At 39.8% G+C, this 17,815-nt stretch overlaps 1 protein-coding gene and 1 non-coding gene across 2 annotated transcripts; both read right to left on the bottom strand.

Moving 5' to 3' along the window:
* Window positions 1-359: 359 nt before the first annotated feature.
* On the bottom strand, window positions 360-2,106 carry LOC111025503 (exopolygalacturonase). Its single transcript, XM_022303372.2, has 3 exons — window positions 1,580-2,106; window positions 967-1,485; window positions 360-880 (listed from the first exon to the last, which is right to left on the bottom strand). The coding sequence occupies exons 1-3, from the start codon at window positions 2,045-2,047 to the stop codon at window positions 620-622; spliced, it is 1,248 nt and encodes a 415-aa protein (XP_022159064.2). The 5' UTR covers window positions 2,048-2,106; the 3' UTR covers window positions 360-619.
* A 10,667-nt stretch (window positions 2,107-12,773) lies between these two features.
* Window positions 12,774-12,880, bottom strand: LOC148212879 (small nucleolar RNA R71). Its single transcript, XR_015789560.1, has one exon. It is a non-coding gene; the product is annotated as a small nucleolar RNA R71 (small nucleolar RNA).
* Between the last annotated feature and the right edge of the window lie 4,935 nt (window positions 12,881-17,815).

Genomic DNA, 17,815 nt, shown 5'->3' with positions numbered 1-17,815 from the left:
ATAATTAAGAATGTGCTACCTCAAGTCAGAACAACGTTTCTTATCAACTTGAGCAGAATTCATAATCTAAATCTGACTGGTGAGAAAATATTACTTCTATGGATCCTTTTAGATGAAATTAATGAGTTAAGGTTGTACTAGTCCATTCGAAAAATAGATGACATATATAAAATTACTTCTCTCTTATCAAGCTTTTGTGACTCGGTTGGATAGTATTAGAACTACACAAATTATTCAAGATGCACTTAATTGATCTCATGTTAACGAAGGTCGTGGATGAAGAGAAGAAACGAGCGAAGGAAGAAGTGCCACAAAATCTAAAAAGAATATAAAATATGGTAAAAGTTTTCCAACCCATATGAATGGAGTATTTTGTCCTTTTTCATTTAGAATTGGAATTGCTTCCAAACATTGAATTCAAAAAAAATTTCTAACCCCATGAGAGTTATGGTTTCACTCTCATGATACATGATATAGAAATACATTATTGAAACCATGCACATAATTCACGACATGAAATGAAATATACCTACAAAATTTTAGGAGGAAAAAATGATAATGCTACGTAAAAAAAGATACAAATTGCTTTCTATATATAAAAGTCTCACAATGAAATTGATTACGGAGTTGATGGAGAATTAGCAGCGGCCGGTTTAGCACATGCACGAGGGTTTTGCTTTCCAGAAATAGTAGGTTTCACATTTAGACATTCAGACATAATTGGTCCTTCCTTTCCATTATAAGTAAGATCAATATCAGCTACCTCTACACCTTCACATGGATGACTTTGGCTGCAAACAAGTTTGACTGCAACTGGAGTAGCAGAAGTGCCTTTGATATTTTTAATGGTAACTTTTGAGATCTTAATCTTTGATGGACTCTAGAGATACAAAAAAAAAAAACATTATAATATAGATCAACTTTAAAGTTAATGATAAACTGAAAATGTGAGAATGAAACATGTACCGTTTTCTTGCAGTGATTGTGTGGACAATATTCTTGGTCTATATAGACAGGATTGCTAACGTTAACCATTTCAATATCTTCAAAATGCATGTCGGTGACACTACCAGTGCCAGGAGTACCAGGCCATGTTTTGATCCTAACACCGTTGGAAGTATTAATTAATTTGCACTTTTTTACTGTAACTCCTTCCACGTTCTCTTCACCTTCAAACTTTCCCAAACTTCCTATGCTAATGCCATGTCCTGGTCCACAAGTGACATCTGTGACTGTTATTTGTTTGCTTGTGTCTCCTATAGACACACAATCATCTCCAGTTCCTATGTTGGAGCTGATGATGTTAATCCCGGTGGAACGACCTATGTGAATTCCATCAGTGTTTGGACTGTCCTCTGGTGCAGTAATTGTGAAATGGTCGAAGGTAACATTATTGCAACCCATGACATTAACATGGAAGTTCTTGCTGTTCAATGAAGTTATGCCCTTTACTATTGAGTGGTTAACGAAGTTGAACCTAAAACTCTGGTGAACCATAAAAAAATGTTAAAATTACTCATAATAAGATGATGTGAAGGGAATATAATTGTATTGTAATTATTGAAGAAGGTAAGCTTACGATGGGAAGCATGGTACACTTTTTGTTTACGTGGCAATCATTCAATTTCCAACTTTCTTTCCCTTGGGCATCATAAACTCCACTGCCCGACAATGTTAAGTAATTAACATTTCCGATAGTAAGCCATCCATCTGTTTTTGTTACAATTGGAGCCTTTAACGTTCCTTGGAGTTCAATCTCAATTGGACTCTTGCAAGGGCCTTTGACGTTGACTTCACCTAAATTATACTCTCCTTTTGGAATCGATATTTTAGTTGCAGCGGTGGATCCACATGCTTGCGTCCATGCACTTGTGAAAGCTTGAGTAATATCACCCTTAGGCTTAGCACCCAACTTCGTGAGATCTAAAACACCGCCTCCGCCGCCGGCAGCAGCAGCACCACCAGTTTTAGCTTTACCTAGAAACGCCAATTGCAACAATAACACCAATTGTAATAGCACGAACTTCGATCTCGATCCCAATCCCATCCTTTTTCCTTTTCTTTTTAAATTTTTTTGGGGTTAGATTCTTTTTTAACTTTAAAATGGGTACCGATGTCCATTCATCCAAACCGTCTTTATATACAAGAAAAAACTCAATTCTTATTACCTAAATTTGTCCAATATGTTTTAGAGGTTATACCGTAAAACTTGCTTGTTTTCGGATCCTATTCTTAAGTTTTTCTCTCTACCTTCTAGAATGAATGGAATAACTACTTCTCCCTTAAATTTATGTGCCTATTAATGCTCACTAAACAACAAGTGGCCAATACAATTAATTTTGGTTGAAAATCACCATTGTAAACAAGTGGGAAAAAAAACTATTACTTTACTGGAAATTGATAAAAAGTGTGTATATTTATGTGCGGGTAAACATTTTTTTTTAAATAATTTCACGAGATGATAAATAATACCGAAACTACAATTTGCATCCCACGAGAATGTAAAATATTATATTCGCAAACATTGGTAAAGTTGATCAAAAAGAAAGGTTCATAATATATTTTTTGAATTAAATTTGTATTTTTAAATTAAAAATAAAAAATATGATATCTTAAGTATTATCTAAAGCCCAATGTTAATATTGTCCAAATAAAAGATTTTGTCTCTAGACTTTTACCATTAAGATAACACCCTAAATCTTATAATTAATTTTTTAAATAAATTGAAAAAACAATTTTTTTATATTCAATATTCTTGGATTGAAATGGTCAGCATTATCGTGTGAATTCATATTATTCAGTTTAATGTGCTTTTATACTTTTTATTTTTAAAAATTATTTAATTGTTACATCTTTAATATTTTGAAATTCTAAAATCATAAATATAAAGAATTAAGCTAACATGAGTAGTCTTCAAGAGAAATAAGCCAATACGAATTTAATTCAAGTGTAATTGACACATGTCTCTAACCAACAGATCATAAATTCGAATCTCTTACTCTATTTATTATACTAAAAAAATCTTTAGAATTAATTAATAAAAACAGGGCGATTCCGGATGATATGAGGTCTTAGACAAAACTTTTGACAAGGAGGGCTTAATATAAAATATATGAAGATTTTTAACCAGATCAATAATTGTTTATTAGTATACTTTATTCCAATGTCCTTTTTCTTTATTAATTAATTCTTGAATATCTTTGTCAATTGTTTTATTTTCAAATAATCTAATTTGTAAATCAATCAAACTTTCATATTAAATATGTATTCATTACTAGATTCATGGCTTCTACACGTCGAACTAATATTAGTTGTTACCTTCTTCATCCCCTTTGGACTGTATTTGATTTAGTACCAAATAACTTACAAAAACAATAAACTTTATCACACTACTTTGAGTAAACTCTCAGATTTATATCATATTTTTTGCCGCTACATAATTTTTTAGTTTAATGAATATTATAAAAATGTCAATAATTTTTATCTTTCGGAAAAAATTAAATAACGTTCTCTAATGATACCTTTCTCTACTAGTAAATCAATTAAGAGTCAATATTTTCTCACCTTCCTAGATCATGTAATCTAAGTAAAACTTTAATGTATATTAAGGTTTTCTATTCTTCTTTTCTTCTTAGGCTTTTTATAGCAATATTCATATTTTCTTGTAGACATATTGATATTCTAAGTAAATGTAAACAAAGCTGTAGTGATTAGAAGACAACCAAGGGAGTAAAACAAAGTTTTTAATAAACAAACCAAGAATTATTTGGCAATTATATATTTTTTCCAATTTAATATTTTTTTATGAATAAACCTATTAATTAATTCGATGTTCTTTTCATTTCATTATCTAATTTATTTATATTAGTAAAAAAAATATTTATGTCAGCCAAGTTGAATACTCTAATAACTCATACTTTTATTATGAAGTACTCAGCATATTTATCTCGTTAAAGTTAGAGAAAAACTGGAGTTAGAAACGTTTGTCTAACTTAGTAAACTACAAGTTAGAAATGTTTGTCTAACTTAGTAAACTACAAATTACAACCATTTCTTGTTATGTATTGTGTTAATTGCATTAAAAAATGAAAAGCCAAATACCTTAAGTATTAATAAAAATATATATATTAAAAATCAAATACCTTAAGTATTAACTTTTCTTACTAATTTCAAAGGAAAAAAATACTTTTCTTACCTAAAATTATCCATCCTTATAAAAACAATGGTATTTACGCAAGGATTTGCACAACATCTATCTAGCTTGAACCCGATCCCTGACCCGAAATGCGAAGGGAAGACCTACACAAGAGGACAAAATCTCCAACGCTCAAGTCACTAAGCAGCTCAGACTCAATATTAAGTTCGAGGAGAAATTCGATACCTGATAATGAAATGAGGCCCTCTGTTTATAGGTTTAGGCTCCGACAGGGGTTACGACAAGTGATTACCTTGGTTGGAATTGAGGTCGGATGTGTCGGATTCGAGCAGATTGAACTTAGACACACTCTTGGAAATGTTGAGTTAATTCCTTAATAGGAAGTGGTGAGTGATCCGTCTCGGAAGGGTCCGAGATGGAGCTCCATAAACTTAATCCTTTAATTCTTCTGTTTAATGGCGAATCCCTGTCCTCCACTTGGTGAAAAGATATTTCTTCCCCAAACAGTGGCCCCCTCTCTGCCGGGTTCGATCTCGACCTGACAGAGAAGTTTGTTATCCTTGGGGAAGCTGATTCGCTTGGTGACTTCCTAGGCCGACACGATAAATGTTACCATTGGGAAATCTCGAAAACGGAACCGGCGGTCAACGCACACTTGATTACCTTTGACGTTCAGACTTCTTCCGATCTGAGACGTCCAATTTGGGACATGTGTGTGGCCAAGATTGAATTTCGGGCTACTATAAATACCACCAAGGTTCTGTTTTCGTTTTTTACGCTTTCTGAAATCTTGGAGTTCGACCTCGTCAGATCGGAATCTTTAGGTCAGTCTGGCTCATTCTCTTTTTTTAAGTTCACTCTTTTATTTTCAAAGTCATGTCGACATCTTCTAGTCCCTCCAGCCCAAGTAATAGTAGTTCTTCTAATGGGCAGCTCGGAATTAGGACGCCCTTCGCCCAGAAGGGCCGATTCCGTAGAGAAGTTTGCTAATAGGTTAGACTCCGAGCTAGAGGAGGAGATAGATAATTTTGGGTTCTCAGAGGATGATGGGGATGATAGTGATACTTCAACCTTGGGACAAGGTTTAGAATTCCCTTTTCAGATGCCTGAGAGTTACCTTGGCTCCCTTCATACGAGATATAGCATTCCGGATGACATCATCCTTAGGCTCCCCAAGTAAGGGGAACGAGCTGATAATCCATCTGAAGAATGCGTAACCCTTTACTTAAAAATGTTTGAGTACGACTTCCGCCTTCCCATCCACCCTTTGGCCCAGGATTTTTTGTTCCGAACTGGACTAGCCCCTACACAAGTGGCCCCCAATGGATGGGGAGTCGTCTTTGAATTAGTCGTTTTATTCTGGTTACGGTGTAAGGAGGTGGATGATTTGGACCTCATCGGAGTTCACCAGCTTCTGGCTTGCTTCGAGGTTAAATAAATCTCTAGGAAACCAGGGAGGTATTACCTGTGCGCTAGAATGGGCGCGAGAGGCATTCTGAAAGGTCTGACCTCCATAAAGAAATGGGTCGGAAAATGGTTCTTTGCCACTGGCGTGTGGCTGGCTAGGAACGAGGTCGACCTGCCTTTCTTCAGCGTCCCTCGTAGGTTTGGGAATTTAGGCAAGGAGCGGAGTCTTTTACTCGCTTTAAGTTGCTTCCTTTCTTTGTCTAACTTATAACTTTGATGTTTTCAGTTGCTATTCGGCCAATTCCTCAACCTTCCGAGCCGACCTTCAACGCGTTGAAATTTTTCAAGAGCAAGTTTAAGAGCGGCAGGCAGATCAGCACTCTTATAACAAATAAGCTTCTTCTCGCCTCAAGACTGCTCGATTACAACCCTCTCTTATCTCCACTCGAAGCTCGAAGACCGAATTCCGAACTAGGTTAGTTGCCTTTTAGATGTTCTGATGCTTTACATCGGATGCTTTTCGTATCTTGTACTTAACTTACAACTACTCTTTCTTGCAGCCATGGTTTGCGGCTTCTCCCAGGATGTTTGGCGCAAGCGCCCACGCACTGGGCAGGCTTCCAAGAATAAGGAGGCACCTAGCCCTGCTATCGCTGAACCTCCTACCGAGGTCGAGGTGGTTGAGGTTGGACACGAAGCCGCTTCGACACAGGAGGCGACTACGGCTGGAGCCTCTCTGGATAGGAGATCCTTGAAGTTTCTCCCCCTAGGGAGATTCGGAGGAAGGCTCCCCTAAGAAATCTAAGAAGAAGAAGCGCAAGACCCATCACTCCGAGGACGAGGTGAGGGAGTTGCGCGCTAGGCGACGAATCAGTCCTTTCGGGGAATTAGTTAACGACCCCGAGGCTAGAATGGGTGGCACCTCTAACATCGAGATGAAGTTTAAGGTTGAGCCATCTAGTGCCAGGGTGAGAGAGAGAGCCATGGAGATGTCGAGCTCCTACTTCAACCGCTGTTGGAGGAGGGCTTCCAAGTTCTTCAGCGCTCCCAGGTCAGCCATCCAACGACTGTTGGATTTCACTGCCGAGGTGCGACTTTGCTTGCCTTCCTTTGTTTTCGTATGTTTACCTTTTATCCTGACATTTCGGTTCCCTTTGTCCTTGCCCACTTGCTCACGCTGCAGTTGCCAGACTGCTATCAGAGTAAAGGCCGAGCTCGATAGGCGCGAGCTTTTGACTCTGAAGGAACGAGAAGCCTCTTTGGCCGCCTTAGAGACTGTCGCGGCTCTGGAAGGAGAACTCAAGGAGGCCCAAGCTGAAGCCCAGACGTGGAAGTCCACCTCCGATGACGACAAGGTGGAGCTAAAAATCGTGAAGGCGGAGGTTGCCCGGCACATGGAGCACCTGAGGGGTGCGCATGCTGTGGCCAAGGGCCTGGAGAAGGAGAAGTTTGCGCTGTTGAAGGAGAATGATGAACTTCAGCGCCTTCGAGAGGACCTGGAGGGCAAGCTGAGTGCTAGTGACTCCGAGGCGGCGGAACTTAAGGCTAAGCTCTAGCTCGAAGAGTCCAAGCTTTGCAATGGGGTTCTCTTGGAAGAGGCATTTCGCAAGCATCTTGACTTTGATGGCTTTGCCAAGGACTTCAGCGATTCTGGTTTTAAGTTTCTAATGAAGGGAATCCAGGAAGTAGCTCATTAGCTCAACCTGACACCTATCAAACTTAGGTACACGAAGAAGTGGGCGTCGGGTCCCAATGAGACCCCTAGCCCCCAAGTCTTCGGGGAGCAATGTTTGAAGAAGCTCGAGTCTGACACCGAGCTGACTAAGGGCGATTATGCGAACCCATCTTCCCAAGAAGTTGACGGGGGCCTCCTCCCACCTGCTAATGCAACTCATCTCAAGAGGCTGAGATGATAGACTCGCAGGAGGTCAACATCTTTGGGACCCAGGGCGAGCTCGGATCGCACCTCGGAAGCAGTTAATGCTTCTCCATCTCTTTTCGGCTCTATCGTTTTTGTCTCTATCCTTTCATCTCTTTGTACTTCGCCGCGACGTCTATACTCCTCAGCCAAAACTTCTTTTATTAATATCAGCTGTGTTCCGAATTTTACCTGTTCTTATTTTGCTTTGTACTCCACAGCTGCAAGTCTTTAAAGCCTTTAAATTTTCCAAGTCTCAATTCACACCTTACCTCGAACTCGTAAGTTCTTAAAAGTTCAGATTTCTTAAGCCTTAATATACACCTGGCCCCCATTTAATTTCACATCGAACTCATGCCCTTAGTTCACCCACTGGTATTATTCCTTGAAAATTTTGACAAGTCTGAACCATTTTCAGACCATTTTGACATTTCAAGGGTAATATCTCTTCAAATGCTCCGTGTTCCATGGTTGCAAGAGTAACTTTCCTTCAAGATCGGCCAGCATATACGTCTCAGGTCGGACTATGCCCTTGACTTCGAATGGCCCCTCCCAGCTTGGTTCCAACGTATCTACATGCCTCTGTACTTTATGCAGGACCAAGTGTCAGATCTGAAAACTTTGAGGTCGGACTCTCGAGTTATAGTGCCTTGCCATTCGATTTTGGTATTCTGCTAAATGCAGTTGGGCTGCTCCCCTTTTTTCATTGAGGAGGTCAAGGTTGAGGAACAGCTTTTCCTCGTTCCTAACCTGCTCATAGTAGTCTATCCTCTCAGTTGGCATCCCAATTTCTATAGGCAGCACTGCCTAGGAACCAAAGGGCATAGCGAAGGGAGTTTCGCCAGTGGATTCTCGAGGCATAGTTTAGTAAGACCAAAGTACTTTGGGTAGCTCCTCGGTCCACCGCCCTTTCCTGGCGTCAAGCCGTAGCTTAAGGCCGCGTTTAATGATTTTGTTGACCGCCTCTACTTGTCTGTTGGCTTTTGGGTGAGTTAGGGACGAGCAGAGGTGACTGATTCCGAGCTTGCGACAAAAGTCTTTGAACTTGGCGTCGTCAAACTGCTTGCCATTGTCCTTCACAATAGCATTGGGTATACCGAAAAGGCAGACGACGTTATTCCAAATAAAGGTCGTGACTCTAGCCTCCGTGATTGTCGAAAGTGTTTCGGCCTCGGCCCACTTGGTGAAGTAATCCACGGCAACAACGGCATACTTAGTCTGCTCCTTGCCCAATGGGAAAGGTCCGATAAGGTCAACTCCCCATTGTGCAAAGGGCCATGGTGCTGAGATCGAAGTCAACAGCTTGGGAGGTTGATGGATGAAATTCAAAGCGCTGGCAATTGTCACACATTTTCGCAAATTCTTTTGCATCTCAGTCAACTATGGGCCAGTAGTAACCTTGACGAATGACCTTCGCCCGACAATGACCTGGCCCTCGAGTGATTGCCAAAAACCCCTTTATGCACTTCCTTGAGGACATAGTTCCCATCTTCTTTGGAAATGCATTTAAGGAGGGGTAATGAAAATCCGCGCCGGTACATTGTTCCGTCTCAAAGCAAGTACCAAAGTTGCTTTCCTTGTCAATTTTTTGGCTTCCCTCGGGTCCATTGGAATATTGCCTTCTCGGAAGTTTCTAATCAGATCCATCCATGACAGAGGCTGGGAGTCGACTTCCATCATATCCGGCTCCACGATGGACGGGTTGTACAAGATTTCCACCAAGACCGATCACGCCAGGTCGGTCTTGTAGGCTGACGCTAATTTGGCCAAGGCGTCGGCATTGGAGTTTGGCGACCTCAGAATCTGGCTAATTTCATAAGTCTAGAAATGGGCGAGGTGCGATCTGACCCTTCCTAGATTTTTCTCCATTTGCGGGTCCTTTGTCTGATATTCTTCTTTGATTCGATTCACTATAGGCTATGAATCACTGAAGATTTCAAGGTGGCTGGCTCCAAGTCCTCTTGCCATGCGTAGTCCGGCCAATAGGGCGTCGTACTCGACCTCATTGTTTGAGGTATAGAAGTTAAAGCGAAGGACGTACTCAAAACACATGCCATCCGTGGCGAGGAGAAGCACACCCGCTCCGCATCCTTTCTCATTCGAAGATCCGTCCACGTACATCATCCATGGCTGGTCGGACACAGATGTTTAAGACGGTGGGGGAGTGAGTTCGGCTATGAAGTCTGCGACGACCTGCCCCTTCACCGCCGTTCAGGGCTCGAACTGAATATCATACTCACTCAGTTCCACGACCCATTTCATCAATCTGCCAGATGTTTCTATTTATGAAAGACTTGCTTCAAAGGTAGGTTTGTGAGTGCAGTAACCGTGTGGGCTTGGAAGTACGGCCTCAGACTTCGTGCCGAGATGACCAAGCGAGGGCCAACTTCTCCATTTGGGGATACCTTGTCTCGGCCTCGGTCGTGGCCTTATTTGTGTAGTAAATAGGACTTTGCCATATTCCATCTTGCTGGATTAGGGCCGAGCTGACTGCGTTGTCGAATACGACCAAATATAAATGTAGTTTATCCCCTAGCATGGGCTTTGCAAGCAATGGTGTCGAGCAGAGGTAGCTTTTGATTTCTTCAAAGGCTGCCTCGCACTCAGCTGTTCACTTGAATGGCCCCTTCGTTCTTAACACTTTGAAGAAGGGGATGTGTGCAGATTCCTTAGGGGTATTTGAAAACGTTTTCTGTTTTTGAAAGAAAAAAAAAAAAGATTTTGAAATAGAAAGTTTTTATCATTTCAAACTTGGTTTATAGTGACTAAGTTTACAAAGGCAATAGAATGGTAGGCTTTGACATCTTTTCCCTGAGACAATTTATGATTGAACAACTCGGTTGCTTTTGCTTTTCCTTGTCCATGTGTTAGAAAGCTGATTAAAGTTGCTAAGTTTTGCTTGAGGACAAGCAAAAAGTTAAGTTTGGGGGTGTGATTACGCTTGTTTACATGCGTAAAAAGAAGGTTTTAGATGCTGTTTTTACTATGTTTCAGCTTTGTTTCAGATTTTTCTCGATCGTTTGAGTTCCAATTCATGCAAAATTCATATATTATGGTTTGTGGTTGGCTTATATTGTATTTATGACATTTTAGGACCATTTGGGAGTGCAAATTAATCAAAAGAAGCAAAAAGACGAAAAAAGCTTCATGGGAGGCGCCAGGCGCCTGCGTGCCTGCAGAAAACAGTTTTTCTTCCAACTTTGCCCTTAATGAAACGCGTCTTCCCATGCGTTTTGGTGGTTCCAACCGATGCATACGTGTAGAAGAAGTGTTCCACTATCAGTTTGAGCACGATTTGGTCAGTCAAAAGAGTTGGAAATGGGTGATTCACCATCGTTTTAGGACCTACCTAACCAATTCTGCACAACTATAAATTCCAGCAACTTCTCCACCAAATTCATCAAGCCTTGCTTCCTTCACTTGATCATTTTTAGTGTTTCTTTATTGCTTTCTAAGTACTTTTGAGTTGCTTTCATTAGTTGTTTTTGGTTTTTAAATCCCGAGCACTTTACATTTCTTTATTGAGCTTTGTTTTGTTTCCATTTGTACTTAGTTATTTTCTACTTATTCAAATATATAAAAATCCAGCACTTTGCTTATCTTCCCTTTGCCTTTACTTTATTTTTTTAAGAGAGTTGTGTTTTTGGAGGAAAGAGCACGTGACACTCCCCCTTGCTTGAAAGAGAAGGGCGAAGCTCTCAATCCCGAGAAAAACCCTCCGTTAGTTAACTTTTTTTTTACACATGCATTCCACATTCAACCATTTTACTTGCTGTATTTTCTTCAATATGTCTTTCTAAATTACCGTCTCTAGCCCGGTTATGGATAGTTAGCCTCTTATTTCTAATAAGGGTTGCTAAGAAGTAGTGTTTTTGCTTTCCATTCATTGCTCAACTTGTTTTCCCAAAAAGTTAGGATTTAGAGAAGGCCACTGTAAGTCTTAACAAGTCAATACTGAAAAGGTTGCTTATTTACATTGTTGAGTGGTTAAACCGAGGAGAGGAGCGCCTTAGACATAAGGGTTCCGCTTAAGTAGCCTAGACATAGGACCTTAACCCGAGGTTGCGACTATTTCCATCCTAAAACTAAGATATATCTCATAATAGACATATTAGGGAATGTCTTAGGACTTTGAACTTGCTTAGACATAAGTCAAGTGAGAAGCGTAGTCGTTGGTTTCTAAAGTAAATTGCATATTATCCTTAGCATGTCCTTGATTCTTTCTTGGCTAACTTGAAGTAAATCGGGCTAGGCTTATTTATTATAAGTCCAAATCCCAAATCCAAAACCATTATTTGTGACCACTTCCCAGTTTACAAGAATCACTCATTTCAACATTCACTATTCTTTGAAACTTTAGAATTTGGAAATTATTTAGAAGTCCTTGAGGATCGATACTTGGATACTCCATCCATTTTATATTACTCTGACAGGTGTGCGCTTGCATCTATATAATTGCTACCACGCTTAGTGCGTGCGTTTAGCAACATCCCAGTCAAGTTTTTGGCGCCGTTGCCGGGGACTTTAGTTTTAAAATTATTTTTCAAATTCTTTTTGTTTTTATTTTTGTGAATTTTTGTTGGGTGTAATTTCCATCCACCGTTTTTGTTCTACATTTTTGGTCGTTTATCTCACAAGGGTAAGTTAAAGTGCACGAGCACAAGATCTTTTCTTCTACCCCTTGACCCTGAGATTGAGCGGACCCTTCGAAAAACTCGAAAGGAGCAAAGACTTCGAAAACAACTAGAAAAGCAAAAAGAGAGAGAAGGTGAAATCAGTCCTGAAAGTGAGGTAGAGAGTACAAGCACATCAATGGCAGATATTCCACCTCGTGATCCGGTTGATCCACCTGCTGTTAACGGTAATATGAGGGATCATGCAAGAAATGATGAATTCAACCATATCCAGATGGCGGACAACAGAGACGTGGCAATGCGAGAATATGCCGCCACGGCTTTTCAGAACTTTGATTCAGGGATAGTCAACCCTATTCCAGCCCACGCAAACTTTGAGCTTAAACCAATGATATTCCAAATGTTGCAGACAATTGGACATTTTGGAGGGCAGGAACATGAGGATCCACATGATCATCTGAAATCATTCATTCAAATTGCAAATGCATTTCGATTACCTGGTATAACAGACGATGCTCTGAGACTAACACTTTTTCCATTTTCTTTGAAGGACCAAGCTAGAGCATGGCTCAATGCATTTCCACCGGGATCCATCACCACATGGGGGTCGTTATTGGAGAAGTTCTTAACAAAATTCTTCCCACCTACTCGCCACGCTGATATCAGAGAGGAGATCATCTCCTTTAGACAGTATGATCGTGAACCTGTTCACGAGGCGTGGGAGAGATTTAAAGAACTAATCAGGAAATGTCCGAACCATGGCTTGCCGGCATGCATCCAGATAGAACATTTCTTTAGAGGTTTAGATCATCCAACTAAGATGATGCTAAACAATGCTGCCAATGGAGCCTTTACAAAGAAGACATTCAACGAGATAGTTGACATCCTAAATGACTTAGCTTCACACAACGAACTATGGTGTTCGCAAAGATCTAGGGCAGCACCAAAGAAGCAAGATCCAGCTGGAGTTTTGGCTCTGGACATTGCGACTTCGATGCAAAAAGAGATGGTTACAATGAACCAGAGGCTGAAAGGGATGGCGTTGGGAATAAAAAATCCATTAGCCACGCCGATACAACCTGTGCAGTCGGATTATTGCACTCCTGCCCCTGTTTGCCAAGTCAACGATCTCATTTGTTCATTTTGCAATGAAAACCATATTTATGATAATTGTCCACATAACCCTGCGGACTTTATCATTCTAGATTGCGAGGCAGACTTAGACGTTCCCATTATTTTGGGAAGACCATTTCTAGCCACTGGGGATACAGTTTTTAATGTGAGGAAGGGAGAAATTACAATGAGGGTAAATAATGAAGAAGTTAAATTTAACGTTCTAGATGCCATGAAATTACCAGGAGACTTTGAAGAGTGCTCTGCTATAAATAGCTTGAATCCTGTTATGTTTGATGAGTTTTATGACTCGTTAGTTACAGAGATTGAAGAAGAGCTTGATAAGATAGCAGAAGGACCAGAAGATGTGGCTAATCCTATTGAAAAAATACAAAAAGAAGAATGCAAGTCGTTACTTCCGTCCATAGTGGCACCACCCACGTTGGAGCAGAAGCCATTGCCGTCGCATTTGAAATATGCGTATCTAGGGGATAACGACACTTTACCAGTTATTATAGCTTCCAATTTATCACCTACTAATGAATATTCTTTATTGCAGATTTTGGAGAAGCACAAAAAGGCCATTGGATGGACGATAGCAGATATCCGAGGGATAAGCCCGGCCTTTTGCATGCACAAAATTCTATTGGAAGAAGATGCTAAGAACTCTATTAAGAGTCAAAGGCGGTTGAACCCGAAGATGAAAGAGGTTGTAAGGAAAGAAATTCTCAAATGGCTTGACGCCGGTGTTATATACCCAATATCCGACAGCAGCTAGGTAAGCCCAGTACAGTGTGTACCAAAGAAAGAGGGTATAACCGTGGTGGCCAACGAGGAGAATGAGCTCATCTCGACCCGAACTGTGAGCGGGCGGAGAGTTTGCATTGACTATCGCAAACTTAACAAGGTAACAAAGAAAGACCATTTTCCTCTCCTGTTTGTTGACCAGATGCTCGACCGTCTGGCAGGTAAGGATTTCTATTGTTTTTTAGATGGATATTCGGGTTATAATCAAATTACTATTGCTCCAGAAGACCAGGAGAAGACAACATTTACGTGTCCGTATGGTACGTTCGCTTTTAGGCGAATGCCCTTTGGACTATGCAATGCACCCGCGACTTTTCAGAGGTGTATGATGGCCATCTTCTCTGACATGGTAGAAAATATTCTAGAAGTTTTTATGGATGACTTTTCTGTTTTTGGAAATTCTTTTGACGCATGTTTAGTTAATTTGGAGAGAGTATTGGAGAGATGTGAACAAACAAACCTAGTCCTAAATTGGGAGAAGTGTCATTTCATGGTACAAGAGGGTATTGTTTTGGGTCACAAAATTTCCAAGCAAGGAATAGAGGTAGATCACGCTAAGATAGACATCATTTCAAAGCTACCTCCTCCTACAAATGTCAAAGGGATTAGAAGTTTTTTAGGGCATGGGGGATTTTACCGCCGCTTTATAAAAGACTTTGCTAAAATTTCTAAACCCTTGTGTCAATTGCTAGAATATGATAGACCATTTGTTTTTTATGACTGTTTGAAATCATTTGAAATGTTGAGAGTTGCTCTAAGTTCAGCTCCTATAATTATCGAACCTAATTGGGATTTACCTTTTGAGCTCATGTGTGATGCCAGTGATTATGCAATAGGAGCTATGTTAGGTCAACGTAAAAACAAGATCTTGCATCCTGTGTATTATGCTAGTAAGACTCTGACCGGTGCACAACTCAATTACACTACTACTGAGAAGGAACTGTTAGCAGTTGTGTTCGCCTTTGATAAGTTTAGGTCTTACTTGATAGGCACAAAAGTCATTGTTTTTACTGACCATTCTGCTTTAAAATATTTATTTGCTAAAAAAGATGCTAAACCACGTTTGATACGGTGGATTTTGTTACTTCAAGAGTTTGATATTGAAGTTAGGGACAGGAAGGGTACTGAAAACCAAGTTGCTGATCACCTGTCTAGATTGGAATCCCCGCTCTGTGATGATGGAACTGTTATACGTGAACAGTTTATTGACGAGCAACTCTTGCGAGTTGATTCAGTTCCGTGGTATGCCGATATAGCAAATTATTTGGTAAGTCGAATAGTTCCTTATGAGTTCAACAAGCAACAGGTAAAGAAATTTCTAAATGAAGTTCGATTTTATCGTTGGGATGAGCCTTTTTTATATAAGTTAGGACCTGACAATATCTTACGCAGGTGTGTCGCAGAAGAAGAGCACGAGGCGATATTAGATGCTTGTCATATGTCTCCATATGGAGGACATTTTGCAGGACACAAAACCGCAGCTAAAGTTTTGCAAAGTGGGTTCTTTTGGCCCACTCTGTTCAAAGATGCACATAAGTTTGCCCAGGTTTGTGACAAATGCCAACGGACAGGTAATATATCTAAACGCCACGAAATGCCTCAAACCCCGATCCTGGAGATTGAAATATTTGATGTGTGGGGTATAGATTTTATGGGTCCATTTCCATCTTCTAATGGTAAGCTTTATATATTGTTAGCAGTAGATTATGTTTCGAAATGGATAGAAGCCATTGCAACTGCTACCAATGATTCCAAAGTTGTCATTCGTTTTCTGCAAAAGCACATTTTTACGCGTTATGGAACCCCGCGTTGTCTGATAAGCGATGGGGGGGCTCATTTTGTGAATAGGTCTATGCAAAAGTTGCTGACTAAATACAATGCGCGTCATAGGGTTGCAACAGCATATCATCCTCAGTCGAATGGGTTAGCCGAAATATCTAATAGGGAGATAAAAAACATCTTAGAAAAAATTGTAAATCTTAACCGTAGGGATTGGTCTTTTAAGCTTGATGATTCACTTTGGGCATATAGGACAGCATTTAAGACTCTCCTCGGCATGTCCCCCTATAGGCTAATCTTTGGAAAAGCATGTCATTTGCCTCTTGAGCTAGAATATAAAGCATTTTAGGCTACTAAGAAATTAAATTTTGATTTGTTGGCTGCAGGTGAAGCGAGGAAGTTACAATTGTTGGAATTAGAAGAACACAGGCACTTTTCTTATGAGAATGCTAAGTTGTTTAAGGAAAAAACCAAACAGTGGCATGATAGGCGTCTTCGGCCGAACAATCTTCAAGAAGGTGATCTGGTTCTGTTATTCAACTCTAGCTTGAAACTTTTCCCTGGAAAACTTAAGTCTAGATGGTCTGGTCCCTTTCAAATTTTTAAAGTCTACCCATATGGGGCAGTGGATCTAGTTGACTCTAAAGGAAATGTTATTAAAGTAAATGGGCAGAGACTTAAGCCGTATTTTGGAGAACCAGTGGATAGAGGAAAAACCTCTATTCAACTTTCAGGTCAATAAATTTTTGCGAAAAATGTTTTTTCCTTCTTATCCGTTTTTGAAAGAACAAAAGTAAAGGAAGGAAGTCTTTGTATCTTGTATTTTCTCTTTGTTTCATTATAAAGTTTTTCTTATTAAGAGAATGTTTTTGAAAACGCTGAAAAAAAGAAAAAAAAAGAAAAAAAAAACGTTGAAAAAAAAAAGAAAAAAAAAAGAGAATTACGCAGGTGCCTGGCGCCTGCCCTTTGCGAAAATAAATCACGCAGGCGCCTGGCGCCTGCCCTGTTTTTCCAGCATTTCGAAAACTCTCAGGTTCGAGAAGTCGTGCAACATATCTACAACTTAAGGGCTTCATTGGATTTTGCAGTTTTACCTTCATGGCCTCCAGCGCTAGCTGCTATCCTTGGTCATCCATCTCCCAGTACTGACACTGATCCTTGTCCACAACCTCCGACTTCATGAAGGGGAGGTTCCTTCTTTGCTATTTTTTGTGTTTTATTCTTTTGGTTAATGACGTAGTTTGCATATTCTAGCATTACTACGCATGTTTTTTTTTTTGTATTCATTATGTTTCGAGCTCAGTTGAAGCATGTATAAATTAGTATCGTTTATCTTCTGATCACTTAAAGTATGCCTTCACTTACCCTTAGTTTAGCTTTTCACATGCCTATTTTGAAGCATCTGTGCTGTGCCTGTGATTTCATGTCGATGATGATTATAGGAGATTGTTGAGTTTTCTGTTCTATGCCTGACTAAGCTTTGAGCTATTTCCTTTGTTTATGTGATAAACTCATTTTATTTTATGTCTTTTTGATCTTTACAGACTTTAAGCTTTTTCTTTGCCCCTATATAGGAAGTCCTTGTCCTTTTTACTGTTAAGCCTTTTTTCATCCGATGCAAAAGTCTTTTCCCAGTGAGGACACTGTCTCTCTTAAGTTTGGGGGGGACAGTTGTTGTGTGAGTCGTTGTTTCAGAAAGATAAAGTGTTATTTATATTTGAAAAATCATGCTATTTTCTTTTGAAAAAGAGTCAGTTGGAAAGAAAGAAAGTGTTGAAAAGCACTTAGCTTAAAAACCGAGAAAGAAAAAGAAGAAAAAAAAAAGAGAAGACAAAAGTTGCAAAAGAGTAAAAAAGAGTCTTTGTCAAAGAAAATAAGAGTGGGGAAAAGACTTGTGTTAGAAAGAAAAGAGTGGTAAAAACATTGAGAGTTAAAGAAAATGTATTTATGATTCCCGAGTCCTACTGTAGACACCCATTTAGTTTTAGGTTGGGTGTTGAC

Source organism: Momordica charantia, assembly GCF_013281855.1.
Source record: "Momordica charantia cultivar OHB3-1 chromosome 2 unlocalized genomic scaffold, Mcharantia_2.0 BLBB01000002.1, whole genome shotgun sequence".
Classification (NCBI taxonomy): domain Eukaryota; kingdom Viridiplantae; phylum Streptophyta; class Magnoliopsida; order Cucurbitales; family Cucurbitaceae; genus Momordica; species Momordica charantia.
Note: the sequence above shows the minus strand (reverse complement) of the source record. Positions and strands in the feature narration are given on the sequence as shown.